Genomic DNA, 20,004 nt, shown 5'->3' with positions numbered 1-20,004 from the left:
TCTCCCAGCTTTTATACTCAATACTCTGTCTGATGAAGGCCAATGTGGTAAACGGTGATTTAACACCGATGTCTGTTTGTTACTAACAGGAAAGCGGCAACAACCAAGTGATCAATATGCACCTTGACCTATACTTCTATACTCAGATTGGAATATTTCTCACATTTTCTGTCTGCAACTCAGCTCGATGTGGACAATCCCTTGCATTACACCTTTAAGCTTCAGAAGTATCTATGCTTTTGTTTTGCATTTTGCACATAACACATTTCCCAACAACAATGGGTAAAATTGTCCAGCAATGTTCCATCCTTCCTAAAAATAAATCAATCAGAGCCACTTTTTTTTCAAAAATGTCAGTAGTGCTGTCACATTCACGATTGAAGGCGCTGAATTGTACGGCAAGATTAATGGGTACCTTTTCTCATTGAGATATTCGTGGACAAGTACATGTTCTGCATGCAATCTGCTCCTCGTGTTTCTAAGCTGATTGTCAACTTATCTGTTCAAATTATTTTACTACTAAATTCTTACATAATTATATGCGATGTTTACAATGCAACTAACATTTTTAGTACAGAGTGGAACTTTCAAATTGCCATAAAGACATACAACACAGAAACAGACCCTTCGGCCAAACTCATTTGTGCCGACCAAAATGCCCCATGTAAGCTAGTTCCATTTGGCACATACACCCCTAAACCTTTCCTATCCACGTACCTGTCCAAATGTCTTTTAAATATTGCTATAGTACTGGCCTCAAATACCTCCTCTGGCAGCTCGTTCCATATGCCCACCACCCTCTGAGTGAAAAACGTTTATATCCAGTGTTTTAAATCGTCACCTACTCAGATTAAACTTATGTCCTCTGGTTTTTGATTCCCCTATCCTGGGTAAAAGATTCTGTGCGTTCACCTCATGACTTTATACACCTCTATAAGATCATCCTTCAGTCATTTGTGCTCATTTTTTCCTAATTGCAACATACGCAGTTTAATTTATCTTTCACTTTCAGTTATTCAGAAGCTCTGTAGTTTTGTCATCAAAACATTCAAAGCAATGACTTTAAAGTACCATGTTCAATGTAAATGTTGTGATTACAAACAAGGCAACACCACTTGGTATTGAAGAATATGAAATGCCTTTGCAGAAATCCAGAATTGCTAAGTGGGAACATTCCAGTTAAAAATAGAACTAATTCCAATTAAAATGAACAGGAAAGATCAAAGAGGCTGAGTTAATTCCAGACTGCCGTCTTATTCTTTCATTCAAGCCAGCGGTCTGGGTAGCATCTCATGAGCTAATGACTGACAGAACAGATGACGTAAACGAAATAGAGAAACAAAGTTCCCAACCATTTCACAGAATAAAAAGAACTGTCTCCAACCTCGGTCATATCATTGCTTCAAGCAAAGCAAATATACTCTGGAACCATGCCAACCTCCCCAGGTAGGCTACAATTTATAGGCAGCTGTTTCGTTAACTAACACTTACAACAATCAGCTCTGATTATATTAAGCTACAATTAATCTGCACCCTGGAATGTGTTGATAGGAACCGGCGTGCTGTTACTTAATTAAAACCAAAAGGATTAAAAATATTAATGGTATTAAATATTCTAAATCACCAGCAGTGGAATTCTGGGATAAGTCTGCACTACTTCTGTGAGCTTAAGATGAACAGTCATTTACATCCTTTGAATCTTCAACCTCATTTGCCAAGCAATACTTGGTTTGAGATATGACTATCTTGCACCTTGAAAGTGCGTTTGTGAATTACAAGCTAGCAAACAGGCTGCGGGAAGTTTATTTTTGTGCAGAGCCTTGGGTTTGTGTTATCAAAATTACAAAAATAAAATGCAACCAGACCGATGCATAAAAGCTGACTCAGGTTCTAGCCTGACTGGGGAATAAAGTGGCCACTTGAAATGGCTATGGTGCCTAAGCAAAGTATAGTGGCAATCCATGGCTTGGTAGAGTCCTGGAAACTACACTTCTGTACTTGGATGTCTGTTGTGAAATTAGGATCCCAGACAAGAGTCAATTTCTATACTTCCTTGGAGCGCAGGAAGATGAAGGGTGATCTTATAGAATGTGCAAAATCATGAGAGGAATACCTTGGGTAAACGCACAGCCTCATATCAGGGTAATAGAATCAAGAACCAAAGTATGTAGGTTTAAGGTGATGGGGAAAGATTTAATAGGAACCTGAGGGGTATATTTCTTTACACAAAGGGTGGCGGGTATATGGAACAAGCTGCCGGAGGAGATAGTGAAGCAGGTACTATCATAACTTTTAAACAACATTTGGACAGGTACATGGATAGGGTAGGTTTAGAGGGATAAGGGGCAAATGCAAGCAGGTGGGACTAGCGTATAATGGAATATGCTGGTCGGTGTGGGTAGGTTGGGCAGGAGGGCCTGTTTCCACACTGTATGACTCTACCCACCCCCACCGGGCTCTCCTTTGTTCCTTCCCTGAAATATAGAGGGAATATGATGCCAGTCAGGGGAGATTAGTTTAATTTGGCATCATGTTGGGCATAGACATGGTGGGATAAAGACCTGCTTCTGTGCTGTTTTATGTTCCCTTTTTGTTCCTCCCAACCCGCAGATGCTGATAGATATAAAACAAGAATTAGAATTTATACAGTGCCTTAATGGTCCTTTCATAAGGTCCCAAACCACTTTACAGCCAATAGCACAGTTTTGAAGTGCGGTCACTGTTGTAATATGTTCCGATCTCACAGGCATCAGCAGTTGCTTGTCACATTGCTCCATTGGCTATTCGTCACAATGACTGTTAAGAGATCATTGAGTCAGAGAGGCACGTGGACAAGCCTCGTATTTGCTTTGCAGTCATTTTTTGGAAGTGGGAAATCATGAGAAAGCTAGCATTTATGGATCATCTCCATTTGCCCTTGAGCTGGTGGTGATGATGAGTGGCCTCCTTCACCAGTTTGTTCCAGTGAAGCTACTTCCAGAGGTGGCCAGGGTTTAGACCCAACCATGATAAAGGACCGATGATGTATCTCCAACACGTGAGGTCTGAGTTCCTGCGACAAGTGTTGGTATCTCCATGTACCCGCTGCCCTTGCCCTTGTTGGTGTATGGGAGATGGAGTGTGGGAGCTGCTTTCGGAGTTACGTAGGCAAGGAACATTCTGTAGATGGCCCACACCACGTGCAAACTCCACACTGATAGCAGCTGACGTCAGGTTCGAACCTGGGTCTCCAACGCTGTGAGGCAGCAACTCTTACCAGTTGCATGACTCTGCCGCCTCTTTCCATCAGGATGTTAGGGCATTTCTACAATCCAGCATTGCATCAGTCAGCCGCTACACATCTTCTCCGGGAAATCAGACCAAAAATAGAAACATAGAAATTAGGTGCAGGAGTAGGCCATTCAGCCCTTCGAGCCTGCACCGTCATTCAATATGATCATGGCTGATCATCCTACTCAATATCCCGTACCTGCCTTCTCTCCATACCCCCTGATCCCTTTAGCCACAAGGGCCACATCTAACGCCCTCTTAAATATAGCCAATGAACTGGCCTCAACTACCTTATGTGGCAGAGAATTCCACAGATTCACCACTCTCTGTGTGAAAAATGTTTTTCTCATCTCAGTCCTAAAAGATTTCCCCCTTATCCTTAAACTGTGACCCCTTGTTCTGGACTTCCCCAACATCGGGAACAATCTTCCTGCATCTAGCCTGTCCAACCCCTTAAGAATTTTGTAAGTTTCTATAAGATCCCTCCTCAATCTTCTAAATAAAAGCAAAGCCCACAATATCTGGAGACACGAGCTAGTAAATGTAACAGATCAGGATTGCTGTGTTTCTGATATTCTCTTCATTATAAAAGACGCTGCATTTCCAGCATGTGTTGTCACCTAATCAAACTGTTTGGGACACTTACCAGAAGGCACCTGACATCTCTCTGTGGCTCAGTCAAGAATCAGTTTGCTGATGTTGCTAACAGGTTATTTGGCCACCTTCTGAGTTGCCTCGCTTCCCAAAGCCACCTTGAATTGAAGCGGTGTGATAAGTGGCAGTCTCTGTCTGGAGCCGATCCTGGCAGTGTGGTTGCTGCAACATCATTCAGCTCCGATACTCAAGTGCTGACTGTGCACCTTGGCTGTCCCCGAATGGAACCTTCCTGCTGAGCTCCCCCAAGAAGACAACCTTGCCACTTTCACTCGGTCTCTGGGGAGCTGCCAGGAACAATGGGCTCACCCGGCATATTTTATTCTCTTCCAATTGTGTTTAAAGAGCCGGCCACTCAGCGGCAAAGATAGCACAAAGTCTTGTGAAGTGCTAGGTTCCATCCCGAGGTTGTAACAGGCTCAGCGGTTTTGATTGAGAATGTCTGTGTGTGATAGATTAGTGCCCAGTGATAGGAAGTGCACTTGGTACCAAAAAGCATCCTCGAACGTTTATTCTTACATGCAATCTTTATTTATCCGGTTGCTATCAAGGAGAATGTTCTCATCAAACTAACAGCAGCGGAGGGTGCTCTAGCCCTGCGCCACTGTGCCGACCCACATAATAAATAGGGAAAAGAAAGCTGGACTTGCCAGAGACATTGACCACACGCTTGTGATCAGATCAACTGATCCATTTTTACGACTATGGACTCAAGGAGTGGGCCAATTGGAGAGGGGCCAGGGTATTGGCCCCAGTGCCTTCAAGATCAGCTGCAGGACGTGCCTCCGAGTCAGATGCGGTTGGTCGGTGGGTCGGGCGAGGAAAGGAGACTGGCCTGCAGCAGCCTGGGGCGTATGTGGGTTTACTTCCCTGGGTTGTTGGCGTCCCAGTACTTCCAGCACATGGACCCGACTTTGTGCGAGGCGCCAAAATATGGCATCTGTGTATTTGTGGGTTTGTGCAAAAAAGAATTTCACTCTGCTGTGCATACGTGACAAAAACAAACCGCTGATCTTAAACCACACCAGCTTTACAATTGATGGACCCAGTTCACTTTTGGGGTTGGTTTATGTAAAATAAATAGTGTTCTTATGCTGTCTTTCACCTTCAGGCCTATCTCTGGGATGACAACAAGGATGTGGTGGAATGGCTGGAGAAACAGCTGGTGGAGGAGGAAGGGGCTCGATCCGTCATTGACGAGAACATCAAGTATATCAGCAGAGATTACATCCTCAAACAGATCCGGAGGTGAGCCTTGCAGTTCATTTTATTCATTTCACGAGCCAAGTGGGTTTATGGAACAGTACCCAGGTCTGTAAACACAATACTCAATGGATGACATAATAAACAAACAAATAACATGGAGCGCAGGAGGATCAGGGGTGATATTATAGAGGTGTACAAAATCATGACAGGACTAGATCGAGTAGATGCTCAGAGTCTCTTGCCCAGAGTAGTGGAATCGAGAACTAGAGGACATAGGTTTGAGGTGAGGGGGGAAAGATTTAATAGGAACTTGAAGGGTAGCTTTTTCACACTTATAGAGTTAACCTCCTTGCTCCAAATCCCAGAACCATCTATACTTGATGCTCAATCAAAGACAAATCTCACCCCGGCAACTTCCTCTTCTCCCCACTCCCATTGGGCAAGAGATACAGCGGTTTGAAAGTGCGCACCTTCAGATTCAGGGTCAGTTTCTTCCCAGCTGTTATCAGGCAACTGAACCATCCTACCACAGAGAGCGGTCCTGAGCTACCATCTGCCTCATTGAAGACCCTTGGACTCTCTGTAATCAGACTTTACAGGACTTTACCTTGCACTAAACGTTACTCACCTTATCCTGTATCTGTACACTGGTGGGAGCTTCATTTAATCATGTATAATCTTGCCACTGACTGGTTAGCACACAACAAGAAAGCTTTTCACTGTACCTCGGCACAGGTGACAATAAATTAAACTGATTATATATATGGGGTCTCCGTATTCTTAACCTCAACCCTGCGTGTGTGCTTTTGTAGGCTATTGTCTTTTGCATGCGCCTGTGTATTTAGCAGGTGCCGTGTGCAACGATAAACACCGTACCCATTCACTGTTTCCCCGAACAAGTAGGTTTATCCAGCAACGTCTCCAAAAGATTCTCAGTAGGCTCTTTAATTTGCATGTTTTTCCTTTCCCCGGAGCTTTGCACGGCAGGGTATTCATTTTCAGTTCAGCAATGCATGAGTGTGTGTCAGCACTCACACATTGGCTGAAGGATTCTGTGCGGGCAGCTCAGTCAGTAAACAGTCCCGGCTCCGTCTGAATTTAAATGTGGCAGTGTTCGGAAAGTATTCCTACACTGATGGAATTAACGTACAAAATCCAAATTGTAATCAGATATTGATATTTTGAATTCCATGAAGCACCCTTTTTAATGTAGCTATTAATTTTAAATTGTATTAGAACGTACAATTCAGGTGGCATAGTGGCGCAGCGGTAGAGTTGCTGCCTCACAGCGCCAGAGACCTGGTACGATCCTGACTACGGGTGCTTGTTTGTCTGTACGTATTTCATACGCTCTCCCTGTTACCGCATGGTTTACTCCAAATCTCCAGTTTCCTCCCATGCTCCAATTGGCTTTGGTAAAATTGTAAATTGTAATGTGTGTAGGATAGTGTTAGTGTACGGGGTGATCGCTGGTCTCGGTGGGCTGTTTCCATGTTGTATCTCTAAAGTCGAAACATAAGACATAGAACAACACAGCACAGGTACAGGCTCTTCAGCCCAGAATTGTCTGTGTCAAAAATGATGACAAAATTAATGCATCTCCTCTGCCTGCACATAATTCGTATTCCCACATTCCTTGTGTTTATCCAAAATCTATCTATCGTAGCTGCCTCCTCCACCACCCCTGGTAGCTCGTTCCATATACCCACTCCCTCTGTGAAAAGTTGCCCCTATTGTTGTTCCTATTATAATATTTCCCCATTCATGGGACTCTGTTCCATGGAGCGCAGGAGGATGAGGGGTGATCTTATAGAGGTGTACAAAAATAATGAGAGGAATAAATAGGGAATATGAACAGAGTCTCGTGCCCAGAGTAAGGGAATCGGGGAACAGAGGACTTACATTTAATGTGAAGGGGAAAAGATTTAATAGGAATCCGAGGGGAAACCTTTTCACACAGAGGGTGGTGGGTGCATGGAACAGGCTGCCAGGGGAAGTAGTTGAGGCTGGGACTATCCCATCGTTTAAGAAACAGTTAGACAGGTACATGGATAGGACAGGTTTATGGACCAAGTGCAGGGAAGTGGGACTAGTGTAGCTGGGACATTGTTGGCCGGTGTGAACGAGTTGGGCTGAAGGGCCTGTTTCCTCACTATCACTATATAACCTTAAACCTATATCCCTTGGTCGCTACGGAATCGGAGGGCGGATGGGCCTGTTTCCACTCTGTATCCTCTAAGGTCTAAAGTTTATCCAACCTCCCCCTTTAGCTTAAATTCCCCCCATCCAGGCAGAATTCTGGTAAACCTCCTCTGCACCCTCTCTAAATCCAACACATCTTTCCTGTAATGCTGCAAATTGGGAAGATGATTATAAGATGGCAGAAATCTGTGGTCTGATATGCTAGCATTCATTTTGAGAGGACTAGAATACAAAAACAGGGATGTAATGCTGAGGCTTAATAAGACACAGGTCAGACCTCATTTGGAGTATTGTGAGCAGTTTTGGGCCCCATATCTGAGGAATGATGTGCTGTCGTTAGAGAGGGTCCAGAGGAGGTTTACAAGAATGATCCTGGGGATGATTGGGTTAACATATGATGAGTGTTTGACTAGTCAGACGATGGTGAATCTGTGAAATTCATTGCCAGAGAAGGATGTGGAGGCCACGTCAATGTGTATTTTTAAGATGGAGATTGATACATTCTTGATTAGTGCACGTGTCAGGGGTTGTGGGGAGAAGGAGGAGAATTGAGTTGAGAGGGAAATGTAGAGCAGCCACGATTGAGTGGCGGAATAGACTTGATGGGCCGAATGGCCTAATTCTGCGGCAATCACCTATAAACGTATGAACTCCTTCCACACGGAGCAATGTACAGAGGGCCAATTAAGCCACAAACTGCCATGTCTCCCTGCTGCAATAATGTATGAATGTACACCGTGTGTTTTGCAGCTTGGTGCAGGCCAATCCCGAAGTTGCCATGGACTCCATCGTTCACATGACTCAACACATCTCGCCGGCCCAGCGAGCCGAGATCATGCGCATCCTCTCCTCCATGGATGCCCCCGCCCCCACGTAGACTGCTTCAGCAGCGGCTGACAGGGACGCTGGCTCTGCCTCCCATCGCCAACGCAAATGCCGTGCGGAGCAAGGACGTGCGAGACGGCGAGCAGAAACGCAAGCACAGGAACGCAGACACCGACCCGGCCTGTTGTCGACACTTTTAACCATTTATAATCCGATGTAAAATGAGAATACATTTAATTTAACCGGACTTAGATCATGATGTGATATAAATGTCTATATTCCCTGCACTGCAAAAGTCCCTCCAGTCTCATGGCCTTTTGAAAGGTGCTGGATATGCCTTAAAGATACAGGTGAAGATAAAGGCTTAGTCAAACTGCCAGCTCTCAAATCCATGCACTAAAACCAGTTCCGTTTCAGATATAAACGTCCGGTTATCTCAATAAGGGCACATGGTACGTTGCGGTTTGCAGTGCTAGTTAACTGTGCAATCAAACTAGAATGGTCCTAGTTTGTGACAATGTTTTACTAATTTGTGCAATTGTCCACATTTCATTACTCTGACTGCTGCTTCCCTAGTTTCTAGACAAATGAATTAAAACAGAAACTGTCATAAAAGAACAACTGCAAACCAAGGACAAGTTGTAACCCAGTCCCAGAACCAATCCCAACGTCTTGGCAAGATCTAAGTCGCGAGGGGAAAATGAGCCCTCAGCTCTGAGATGTGGAACAATACAGGCGTGTGTACAAGATGATAGAATGTGAGGCTTTGAGTCTATGTTAAAATAAAAGCCATCAGATATAGTCTTGTTGCTAAATATCTTGCACTGCAAATTTTCTTTGATGTACATTGCTGCTTCATTGACTGGGAAATCTATTGATGTTTGTCCAGCTGAGCCAATTATAAGGGAAGGGTTTGGTGTTTACATTTATGGAGGACGAGGGTTTCGCTGGCTATTTTAAACCAATTTGTAGTTGAGGTTAAAAAAAAAAGAATTTCCCCATATTATACTACTTCTTGTTATGCCCGATAATGGCCAGATCCAACAAGGAAACATTTAACTGATGCACCCACCCCCACCCCCACCAATCTTTCCCCCTTCCTCCACCCTAGTCATCCTACTGTTGCACTGTTTGCATCCATTTCCCCAGCCAACAATGGACCATTATGAACTCCACCCTTCCTGGTGTCATTTATTGCCAGTCCTGCTTTATTCTTGCCTCCACCGCCTCTACCTTTCAGTCTGAAGAGGGGTCCCCACCCAAAACCTCACCTATTCCTTTTCTCCAGAGGTGCTGCCTGACCTGCTGAGTTACTCCAGCACTTTGTGTCTATCTTTGGTATAAACCAGCATTGCATCTGCAGTTCCTTCCTACACAAGAAGACATTTCAGTCATGAAATATCAGGAGTCCCTCTCTTTTAGTTTGGTTTAGAGATACAGTGCGGAAACAGGCCCTTCGGCCCACTGAGTCCGTGCCGACCAGTGATCCCCGCTCACTAGCTATTCTACGCACTCAGGACAATTTGCAATTTTTACCGAAGACAATTAATCTACAAACCTGTACATCGTTGGCACAGGGAGAACGTAATACTCCGTACAGACAGCACCCGTAGTCAGGATCTGTAAAGAGGGTCACTGCTTCCTCTTTAGCTGGGGTTTGGAAGTAGTTGCTGCAGTTTGAATCCACAAAATTAACGACTGGAGGAAGATTAAAACCTATAGAAGAATTGTTTTGCTAACACTTTCCATCTTGTTCTGAAAGAGTTAAAAGAACGCCACACCCAGAATCAAACTAAAATAACTTGTGGTTTCAAATCTATTTTGCCATCAATCCAGGAGTTAGGAAGTGGTACATCACCAAAGTACATTTCTGACAACACCTCGTGCCAGGCACACAAGAATGTGCTTTCAGTAAAAACCTTCCAATATTTTTAAAAATAGTAGTCCCTCTTGCCTCCTCCCTAATTCCACGCAATCATGGGTGATGCATGTCCGTATCTCTGTTCATCTCTGTTCAATGACGAAGGCGCAGCGGTAGAGTCGCTGCCTCATCTTGCCTCAAGTTACATCTTGCCTGTGGGTGCTGTCTGTGCAGAGTTTGTACGTTCTCCCTGTGACCGCTTGGGTTTTCTGCAGGTGCTCCTGTGTCCTCCCACACTTCAAAGACGTGCAGGTTTGTAGGTTAATTGGCCCGTAAAATTGTAAAATTTTGTGTGTAGGATAGTGTGCGGTGATCGCTGGTCGCTGCGGACTCAGTGGTTCCGCTCTGTATCTCCAAACTAAACTAAACCAACCTAATCTGGCCTTGCTCCTTCTGCGGAAGGGAATTCCACGGATTCGCCCTCCCTCTGGGTGAAACATCACCTACTGAAATCAGTTCTAAAGGACATACTCTTTGTCCTTAGACTCCTATCCCTGCTTCTGTACGCCATCATTGTGGAGTCCACCTTTCCTTGATCATCGGTGCTGGCTTTGATCTGTTCTTTTCATACCTTTCATTCATTTGTTCTTTAAACCCTTTTCGTATCTCTAGTCTCCCTCTCCCCTGACTCTCTGTCTGAAGAAGGGTCTCGACCCAAAACGTCACCTATTCCTTTTCTCCAGAGATGCTGCCTGACTCGCTGAGTTACTCCAGCATTCTGTGTCTATCTTAGATGCATGTTTACCTTCAGTGAGTCAAATGAAGATTCAGAATTAGCAAGCCTTATATTTTTGAGACTCTCACCAAAATAAATGCCGGCACAGTGGCGCAGCGGTAGAGTTGCTGCCTTACTGCGGCAGAGACCCAGGTTCGATCCCGACTACGAGTGCTGCCTGTACGGAGTTAGTGCGTTCTCCGCGTGACCACGTGGGTTTTTTCCGGGAGCTCCGGTTTCCGTCCACACTCCAAAGACGTGCAGGTTTGTTGGCTAACTGGCTTGGTATAATTGTAAATTGTCCCTAGTGTGTGTAGGATAATGCTTGTGTGTGTGGGGATCGCTGGTCGGCGTGGACTCGATGGGCTGAAGGGCCTGTTTTCGCGCTGTATCTCTGTACTAAATTAAACTAAAAGACAACTGTTCAGACTGAAATGCACGGTATATTTTTGCTCTGGTTCTCAATTTTCTGTTAAAAAAACCATCCTAGTTGAGGTCTGTGTCTCCAGTTCGTGGTTAGTTGGCTGTTAGCAGTCGCTGCTTTGATGTCTTGCACATAAATGGCCATAGTTTCTGAATCGGAGCCACATGTGGAACGACTAATGAAGCCGAGATAACTCTACCTGATTAGTGTAAACGGATGCTTGAAGGTCAGCCAGCACAGGCTGGTTGGGCCGAAGGGCCTGTTTCCGTGTCGCTCCATAACTTAAAATAAGTCCGATACTAATATTCCAGGGATGTTTCTTAACACCTGTTGAAACCATTTCCGTAACTTTTAATAGCAAACAGCATCTGTTTAACTCGACAGCTTTGTAATAAATTGCCTGTTTTATAGAGGGTTTTTGTTAATACCCAAGGATTTTTGCTTGGGCTTTGAAAATGATTGATATATTATATTTTCTAAATGTATTAGAACTTTGATAAAACCAGAGCATTTAGTGCTTTGGTGGGCTTACGGCAAGGTTCTGATTAACTTATTGGTAGGGTTTATATACATTTTATTTAACGCCATGTTTAATATTGATGGAGGTACAGTTTGTGGTATTTGTGTTGGACCTTTTTCATTATTTACATTATAAACCATTTGTAAGGTCCACATATCCACAAGTCCCCACACGGCCATGGACCTGGAGATTTCATGTGCCATCAATCCATATCGCCTTTAACATTTGAGTGGAAATTGACATTCGGTATCTGGAGGTGTAAGTTATGTTCTGCTTAAGTTTTAAATTCATTACTTTTCTCGTGATAATGCTTATATTTTTAACCTGTGCATCAATGTGCCCTCACACTGAGCTTAACATTGTGCTTGCAGCTGCTGTTTGCTGATAGATCTAATGCTGAGGTGAGCAAAATGTAGTGGAAATTCCTGTGAAGATGAAGTGGTTCAGGTCTTGTGAGCAAAATTATATTCTCAGAAATTCTACATTCCAAATGTGTTGCTCTGATTTTTATTAACCAGAGTGAGACGTGGAGATGAGCGGTCATTCCCCCACTTTTCCTTTAGGAATTTTCACCCCGGGTGGAGTCACGTCTGCGGCATGGAGGCAGCGGTAGATTTGCTGACTCACAGCGCCAAAGACCCGGGTTCCATCCTGACTACGTGTACTGTGTCTACAAAGTTTGTGGGTTTTCTCCGGGTGCTCCGGTTTCCTCTCACATTCCAAAGACATGCAGGTTTGTAGGTTGATTGGCTTCTGTAAATTGTCCCTGGTGTGGTAGGATAGAACTAGTGTGGTCGGCACAAACCCGTCGGGCTGAAGGGACTATTTCCACGCTGTATCTCTAAACTAAAAGGAGCCTGCTGAGCAGGTGATGGCCAGCAGTGAGCTTGCTGTACAAAGTAGATATTTATTTCAAGGACGGTATGGTCCTTTGTGCCCATCAGTTGGATGCTGTCCTCCATTAAGGTGTGTCGCTGGCCAAAGCCAAGAACACTACCCGGCACATTGTTCCCCGAGGGTCATGATCAAGTGCTTGTAATGGCTCATCCAACCTTGCCACGCTGGCCATTCATAGAAGCTGGGTTGAGGTTTAGGTGAAGGCAGAGGGAAACTGTGTTAATGTGTTGAGAGGAACTGCAGATGTTGGTTTACAGACACAAAACTGGAGGACCTCAGCGGGTCAGGCAGCATCTCTGGCGAAAAAGATTAGGCGATGTTTCAGGTCGGGACACTTCTTCAGACATGCGAAGAAGGGTTGCGAGCCAAAACAAAACCTATTTGTTTTCGCCAGAGATGCTGCCTGACCCGCTGAGTTACTCCAGCACTCTGTGTCTATCTTTGGTGTTAAGGATAGGGAGCCCTGTTGACACGGTGGGTTCCAGACAGGCAGCAATTAATCTGGGCCCAGTATCGGCACTTGGACAGCCTGCCGATGACCTTTCGAGTACATTCACCATCGAACGTGAATAGTCCGATAGGAGAGGTGCCATTGACCATAATAATAAACATGTCCTGATAAAAGTCAGCAACTAAAGAAAGGCGAGAATAAAATGGACTTTTCGAGGGACTCTAAGTGTTGATTGTATATAGATAGACCACCAAGGTAATCAACGGAGGGTGAAATGCACAAGGAAATGATTGCAGCACAGCCTAGAATGAATCTTGTATTCCCTCATAGCTGAGGATCAAATGTTTTCTAATTTGAGACTTTTGTAACTTCTTCAATCTCGAGCGGGTGGAAAAGATCAAAATAAAACCACATTTAATTGTGCCTTTGCAGTTTGTGTTGTCTGATTCGTTAACCAGGGTACAAGGATAGGTCGGATTCATTACCAATCAGACTGTCCTACAAATATTTAAAACAAATTGAATCGCACACCAATACCCATCACAATTACACTTGGTGCAATAACTGAATTAGCAATTCAACAAAATAATTGGAAATGCAACATCCTCTATCCAGAAACCTCCCTGGAGGTTTTTGCAGTCTATGGGGGTACTCAGCTCCACTAATTCTACAGCTAATTAGTGCTGCACTTGGAAATGAAGTTGTTTAAATGTAGAATTTCTCTTTGGTGAAAAATACATCACGACATACAGCAAATGTGCCCTAAATTGGAAATCCAGCTGTAACCCTTTAAATGCCCAACTGAAGAAGTATCTGTAACATGTTTGCTTGTTTGTATTTTGAGATCATTCTCACTCCTGTGATGATACTTACAGCTGCTTTGTTTAATTTTTCACCCCAACCTCTCAATTCCCACCTCACATTGTCGGAACACAATTTCCCCTGCTTCAGCAAGCATTTTATGCTGCAATATACAAGGCACCAGAGTTTTATTCTGTGTTAAAACACAAACTGCTGGAGCAACTAAACAGTGGTCCTGAATTACCTTCAAGTTCAAGTGAGTTTATTGTCATGTGTCCCTGATAGGACAATGAAATTCTTGCTTTGCTTCAGCACAACAGAACATAGTAGGCATTGACTACAAAACAGATCGGTGTGTCCATATACCATTATATAAATATATACACACATGAATAAATAAACTGATAAAGTGCAAATAACAGATAATGGGCTATTAATGTTCAGAATTTTGTCCGAGCCAAGTTTAATAGCCTGATGGTTGTGGGGAAGTAGCTATTCCTGAACCTGGCCGTTGCAGTCTTCAGGCTCCTTGGAGACCCTCGGAATATCTTTAATCAGACTTTACTGGAATTTATCTTGCACCAAACGTTATTCCCTTAATCCTGTTTCTGTACACTGGATGTGTAGAAGGGAACTGCAGATGCTGGTTTATACTGAAGATAGATACAAAGTGCTGGAGTAACTCAGCAGGTCAGGCAGCATCTCTGGAGAAAAAGGATGGGTGACATTTCAGGTTGGGACACGTTTCAATCTGAAGAATTGGATGGCTTGATTGTAATCATGCATAGCCCTTCCTTCGACTAGATCGCACGTAACAAAAATCTTTTCACTATACCACAGTACATGTGACAATAAACTAAACCCAATGGGTCAGGCGGCAGATCTGGAGAGGCAATTGGCAGCAGACGTTTCAGGCTAGGACCCTTCTTCACACAATGCAAGTAGTGGGGAGAAAGCTGGAAAAGTGAGGTGGGGATGGGATAAAGCCTGGTACAGGGGAGAGAGAGGGAGGTGTGATATGCAGAAGGATGGGGTAAGCGAGGAGGGGTGAAGTGAAATGTAAAGTCGGAGGAAGGGATGTGGGTGGAAGGGGCGAGCAAGGGGAGGAGGGAAACAGACTCAGGGATGGGAGATGAGATTAAGGAGGGGAGAAGAACAGGGTAATGTGGATTGATACAAAGTGCTGGAGTAACTCAGCAGATCAGGCATCACCTGGAGAAAAGGAATTTCACCGGGTGCCCAGAATCGAAAAAGAGATTACAAACCCGATCATTGGAAATAAACCGAACTCTGTAATAAACAACAAAAAATGACATAGAAAGCACTTTCTTCCTTCTGGGTGGCATTAGTATTATTTGCCTGGACTGTGTTCAATCACAATGCATTGCACTTTGCTTCTGGATTCTATCCAGTCTGGCATGTTTGCTATGGATTTAATTAAATTAATTACTACGTCTGTGGTGATATTCGGCACTGCAATAAAGCTATATCATTGTTCCTATTTGTTGGCCTTCACAGCCAGATGAAAGCATAAAACAAATTACACGTTGTGAGGATGATGCCAAACTGGCTTTCGTTTAGAGAATATTCAGGTCCCAGCTCCTGAAACCACTAAATTCTCAGCTAGGAAAGCTGCAGGTATGGGCAGTGGGGTTTGATTTTTCGTTTAGTTTATTGTCATGTGTACCGAGGTACAGTGAAAGGCTTTTGTTGCGTGCTAACCAGTCAGCGGGAAGACTATACATGGTTACAATCGAGCCGCGATACAGGATAAAATAAATAACATGAATAAAGTTTAGAGCAGATCTTTGATCGGGCTTTACTGGTTTTATCTTGCACTAAACGTTATTCCCTTATCATCTATCAGTAAACTGTGGATGGCTCGAATGTAATCATATATTGTCTTTCTGCTGACTGGTTAGCACTGGTTCACGACAAAAGCTTTTCCTCGGTACACTTGACAATAAACTAAACCGAACCGGGCCGTTACTGCAGCTTCCATCTGCTGCCGACCAATGACCAGGGCGTTTGGATGGGATTGTAAATGATAAGTTAGGGAGCTCGCCTGGAAACAGATTAGTTGCTGATTTATTCATCTGCGAGTTGTAGCATCTTACTGCATGCAAAATGCCCACTGCATGGGTTCTCATATTACCAGCACCCACATGCCTCGCCACAAGTCATTGCCTGTAAAATGCTTTGGGACGTCGAGGATGTGATGTGTAACACAAGTGTTTTATTTCCAGAATACATTTCCTTCATTCTTTAAACCTGTTGCCACTTGAAGTCGCATTAATACAGATTTCAGCGTTAAAATAGATCAGGGTTAAAAAAATCTTTAAATAACATTTGGGCAGCAAATGCGTATACTATTACCTGAATAGTTGTTTTTTCTCTTTCTCTATGGTGGTGCAGCGGTAGAGTTGCTGCCTCACAGCGCCAGAGACCTGGGTTTGATCCCGACTACAGGTGCCGTCTGTACGGAGTTTGTACGTTCTCCCCGTGACCCCGTGCGTTTTCTCCGAGATCTTCGGTTTCCTCCCACACTCCAAATACGTGCAGGTTTGTAGATTAATTGGTTTGGTGTAAATGTAAAATTGTCCTTAGTGTGTGTTAATGTGCGGGGATCGCTGGTCGGCGCGGACTCGGTGGGCCAAAGGGCTTGGTTCCACGCTGTATCTCTAAACTAAACTAAAAAAACTAAACAATGACCGTAAAATTCAAAAATACTTTTAAGCAATTTGATCTTTTGTGTTGTAAAATACATCTACTGGAATAATGGAAACAAGAAATGGTGTAAAAAAAATACGCCGTCAGCCGTGTACCGTATCTAAATGTTGTAATAACAGCTGCAGACTTTGATAGATGTGATTGCTGCTGAGAAAATGGTCAATAGTTGTCTGTGATTTTCTCTGCAATGATCACAGGTTGTCAGTTGTTGTGCTGTAAATGTTTGTGGTTGCAAACCCTAATTTTTCTGTAAAGCCCATTAGACATTATTCCCCCTGACTTGACTTCCACTGGAAGTTTACAGCCTTCCTTACACTTCACGGAATTGCAAAAAATATCAAAACTAAGCCGAAACGCTCCAAATATTGTCTGATAAACTGAAAAAAATGAACACAAAAAAATCAAACTAGAGGGGATCTAGTCCTAGACTCCACACTAGTGGAACCATCCTCTCCACATCCACTCTATCCATGTCTTTCACTGTTCTGTACATTTCAATGAGGTCCCACTGATACAGTGTGGAAACAGGCCCTTCAGGCCAACTTGCCTCATCCACACTAGTCCCACCTGCCTTTGTTTGGCCCATATCCCTCTCAACCTGTCTTATCCATGGTTTTAAACATTGCGATAGTCCCTGCCTCAACTGCCTCCTCCGGCAGCTCGTTCCATGCACCCACCACACTTTGTGTGAGTTATCCTTCAGGTTCCTATTAAATCTTTTCCCTCTCACTTTGAACCTATGTCCTCTGTTTCTCGATTCCCCTACTCTGGGTGAGAGACTGTGCGTCTGCCTCATCTATTCCTCTCATGATTTTATACACCTCTATATGATCAGCCCCTCATCCTCCTGTGCCTCAAGGAATAGAGTCCCAGCCTGCTCAGCCTCTCCTATAGCTCAGACCCTCGAGTCCTGGCAACATCCCCGATGTGGAGTTCGTAAGCCTTCATTATATGCAAACTCAATGAAATGTATGTCCCAGTAAACGTCACTCAGTGAAATGGTACAAAAGTTTGATTTATACCCAGCATTTGTCCTCGACAAAATCCTTCATTAATATCTTTGGTTGTGAAGTGGCAGAGTTTTAACAATAAGGACCATTGCAATCTAGAATCAGTTCCCGTTTTTTAAAAACATAATTAAAAAGTAGCAATCATTTCATCTGTTCTCTTGGTGATCATCTTACACTTGAAAAGCAACTTTCAGGCAACTGAAAATATTTCACATTGTAAACTAAATGAATGAATAAACATCTTCAGAACATCGACCCAAATACATCCGTGGCGTACTTTGCTATGTGTGCTGTTTGACTTCCATTTCTGGATAAGAGAGATTTAAGAGCCTCAAGAACCATATGGGGGCAAGATTTATTGGGAACCTGAGGGGTAACTTTTTATTTTACACAAAGCATGTGTATGGAACGAGCTGCTGCAGGAGGCCGTTGAGGCGGGGACCATCATAACATTCAGGAGGCATTCGGACAGGTTCATGGCGAGGAATTGTTTAGGGGGTTATGGGCCAAGTGTAGATGGGGCATGTTGGTCAGCATGGGCGAGTCGGGCTGAAGGGCCCGTTTCCCTGCTACATGACTATTAAGTGATCTGAGTAAGGGGACTTCTTATGATACAGAATACCATGTTCTTGGGGTATCTAAATCAAAATTTGATTAGATATTTATGTTATGACATCGGGTGGAAGCTGCATACCAAATCTCGTTGCTCTTATGTGCAATGACAATAAAATATATTATTATTATTATTATTATTAAAACTGGGTGGACAAATCTTTTCAAAGGGCCACACTCCCAATTTCCCTTATGTGGGAACCAGAATAGGTGGAATTGCATGAGTTATTTTGCAAAGTTTGTGCCACTTATAAAAGTCTTTATAAACCATAAAACAATTTGAGTGGGGAAGTTCTGCATGACTCTGGTTTTGCAGACAGTCCCACAATAATCAACAGTCCACATGGTGACATGATGAAAACCAGCATCCGAGGATCCAGCAGAGATGATCATCGCTCTTTCTCAGCCTCTTTGACATTTCCAAACAGCGATCTGTACAGTTCGGACCTGGGAGGGAAGAAAATAAAACAGTTAGAACAAGTTCATCCAGTTGAATAAATGGAAGTCTACCTCGAGCTAGCCTCTCCTGGCCTGGAAGTCCTCTTGCATTCTTTCAGAAGTGGAAGCAAGAAAATGCAGGTGCTGCTTTACAACGACAGACAAAAAAAGACACAAAATGCTGGAGTAATTCAGTGGGGTCAGGCAGCATCTCTAGAGAACATGGATAGGTAACGTTTCAGGTTGGGACCTTTCTTCAGACTCCAGTCTCTGGAGATGCATGAGGTCTATGTTCTCCAGGGATGCTGCCTGACCCGCTGAGTCTGAAGAAGGGTCTCGACCCGGAACGTCACCTATTCCTTCACTCCATAGATGCTGCCTCACCCACTCAGTTTCTCCAGCATTTCTGTCTACCTTCGATTTTTTCCAGCATCTGCAGTTCTTTCTTAAATGCTCCAGTCACTTTGTGTTTCAAATTCTTTTACCGCTTTCATAAAGTTGTAATGATTGTCTGAAATGTAACGGTGGCTTTTAATGACATTGGGAGAAACACCAATGTAAACCAGTTCTTACGGATTATTGGAGCTTGAGTTTAAATACAATTTGCTGATCCCCACCTTCACTCTACGGTTTGCTTGCGCCCCGGAGCTGTTGAAGGGAAATAGATTTCCCACCGAGACACAACCTCACGGTGGGAATTTTGTTTCCAGTTCTTAACTTTTAATGAATGATTGTTAATAAAACACACTCGAGCCTTGGCCTTATTAAGTGTGTTATAGTTGACAATGGCAGAGAGGTTATGCTAAAACCTTGATACAGATGATGGGGGAACCATGTTGAAACGTACTGAATCGTGAAAGGCCTGGATAGTGGATGTGGAGAGGATGTTTCCACTAGTGGGAGAGTCTAGGACCAGAGGGCGTAGCCTCAGAATTAAAGGATGTTCCTTTAGGAAGATGAGGATGAATTTCTTTAGCTAGAGGGTGATGAATCTGTGGATTTCATTGCCATAGACGGCTGTGGAGGCCAAGTCAATGGATATATTTAAGGCAGAGATTGCTAGATTCTTGATTAGTACGGGTGTCAGGGGTTATGGGGATAAAGGCAGGAGAATGGGGTTGAGAGGGAAAGATAGATCAGCCATGATTGAATGGTGGAGTAGACTCGATGGGCCATGTTGCCTAAATATGCTCCTGTCACTTATCAAATTTTAAAATACAACTTAGGGTTAGACTGGAGTTTGGTGACTGACGCAGCCCAGACCATCACACACACCAACCTCCCTTCCATTGACTCCATCTACACCTCGCGCTGCCTCGGCAAGGCCA

The 20,004-nt window shown here is 43.8% G+C and overlaps 2 protein-coding genes across 3 annotated transcripts in view; one reads left to right on the top strand and one right to left on the bottom strand.

Moving 5' to 3' along the window:
• The window catches only part of acaca (acetyl-CoA carboxylase alpha), a 212,138-nt gene extending 203,180 nt beyond the window's left edge, over positions 1-8,958 (top strand). For both annotated transcript variants that reach the window (XM_055658137.1, XM_055658138.1), the window contains 2 exons: positions 5,036-5,172; positions 8,083-8,958. In XM_055658137.1, coding sequence (XP_055514112.1) covers positions 5,036-5,172; positions 8,083-8,209 — 264 coding nt within the window. In that variant the 3' untranslated portion in view covers positions 8,210-8,958. The remainder of the gene's footprint in view (positions 1-5,035; positions 5,173-8,082) is intronic.
• Positions 8,959-17,727: 8,769 nt separating this feature from the next.
• Positions 17,728-20,004, bottom strand: part of aatf (apoptosis antagonizing transcription factor) — a 114,836-nt gene continuing 112,559 nt past the window's right edge. The window contains exon 12 of the mRNA XM_055658144.1: positions 17,728-18,685. Within this exon, the coding sequence (XP_055514119.1) occupies positions 18,628-18,685 (58 nt within the window). The 3' untranslated portion in view covers positions 17,728-18,627. The remainder of the gene's footprint in view (positions 18,686-20,004) is intronic.

This window comes from Leucoraja erinacea, chromosome 28 (genome assembly GCF_028641065.1).
Source record: "Leucoraja erinacea ecotype New England chromosome 28, Leri_hhj_1, whole genome shotgun sequence".
NCBI lineage: Eukaryota > Metazoa > Chordata > Chondrichthyes > Rajiformes > Rajidae > Leucoraja > Leucoraja erinaceus.
Note: the sequence above shows the minus strand (reverse complement) of the source record. Positions and strands in the feature narration are given on the sequence as shown.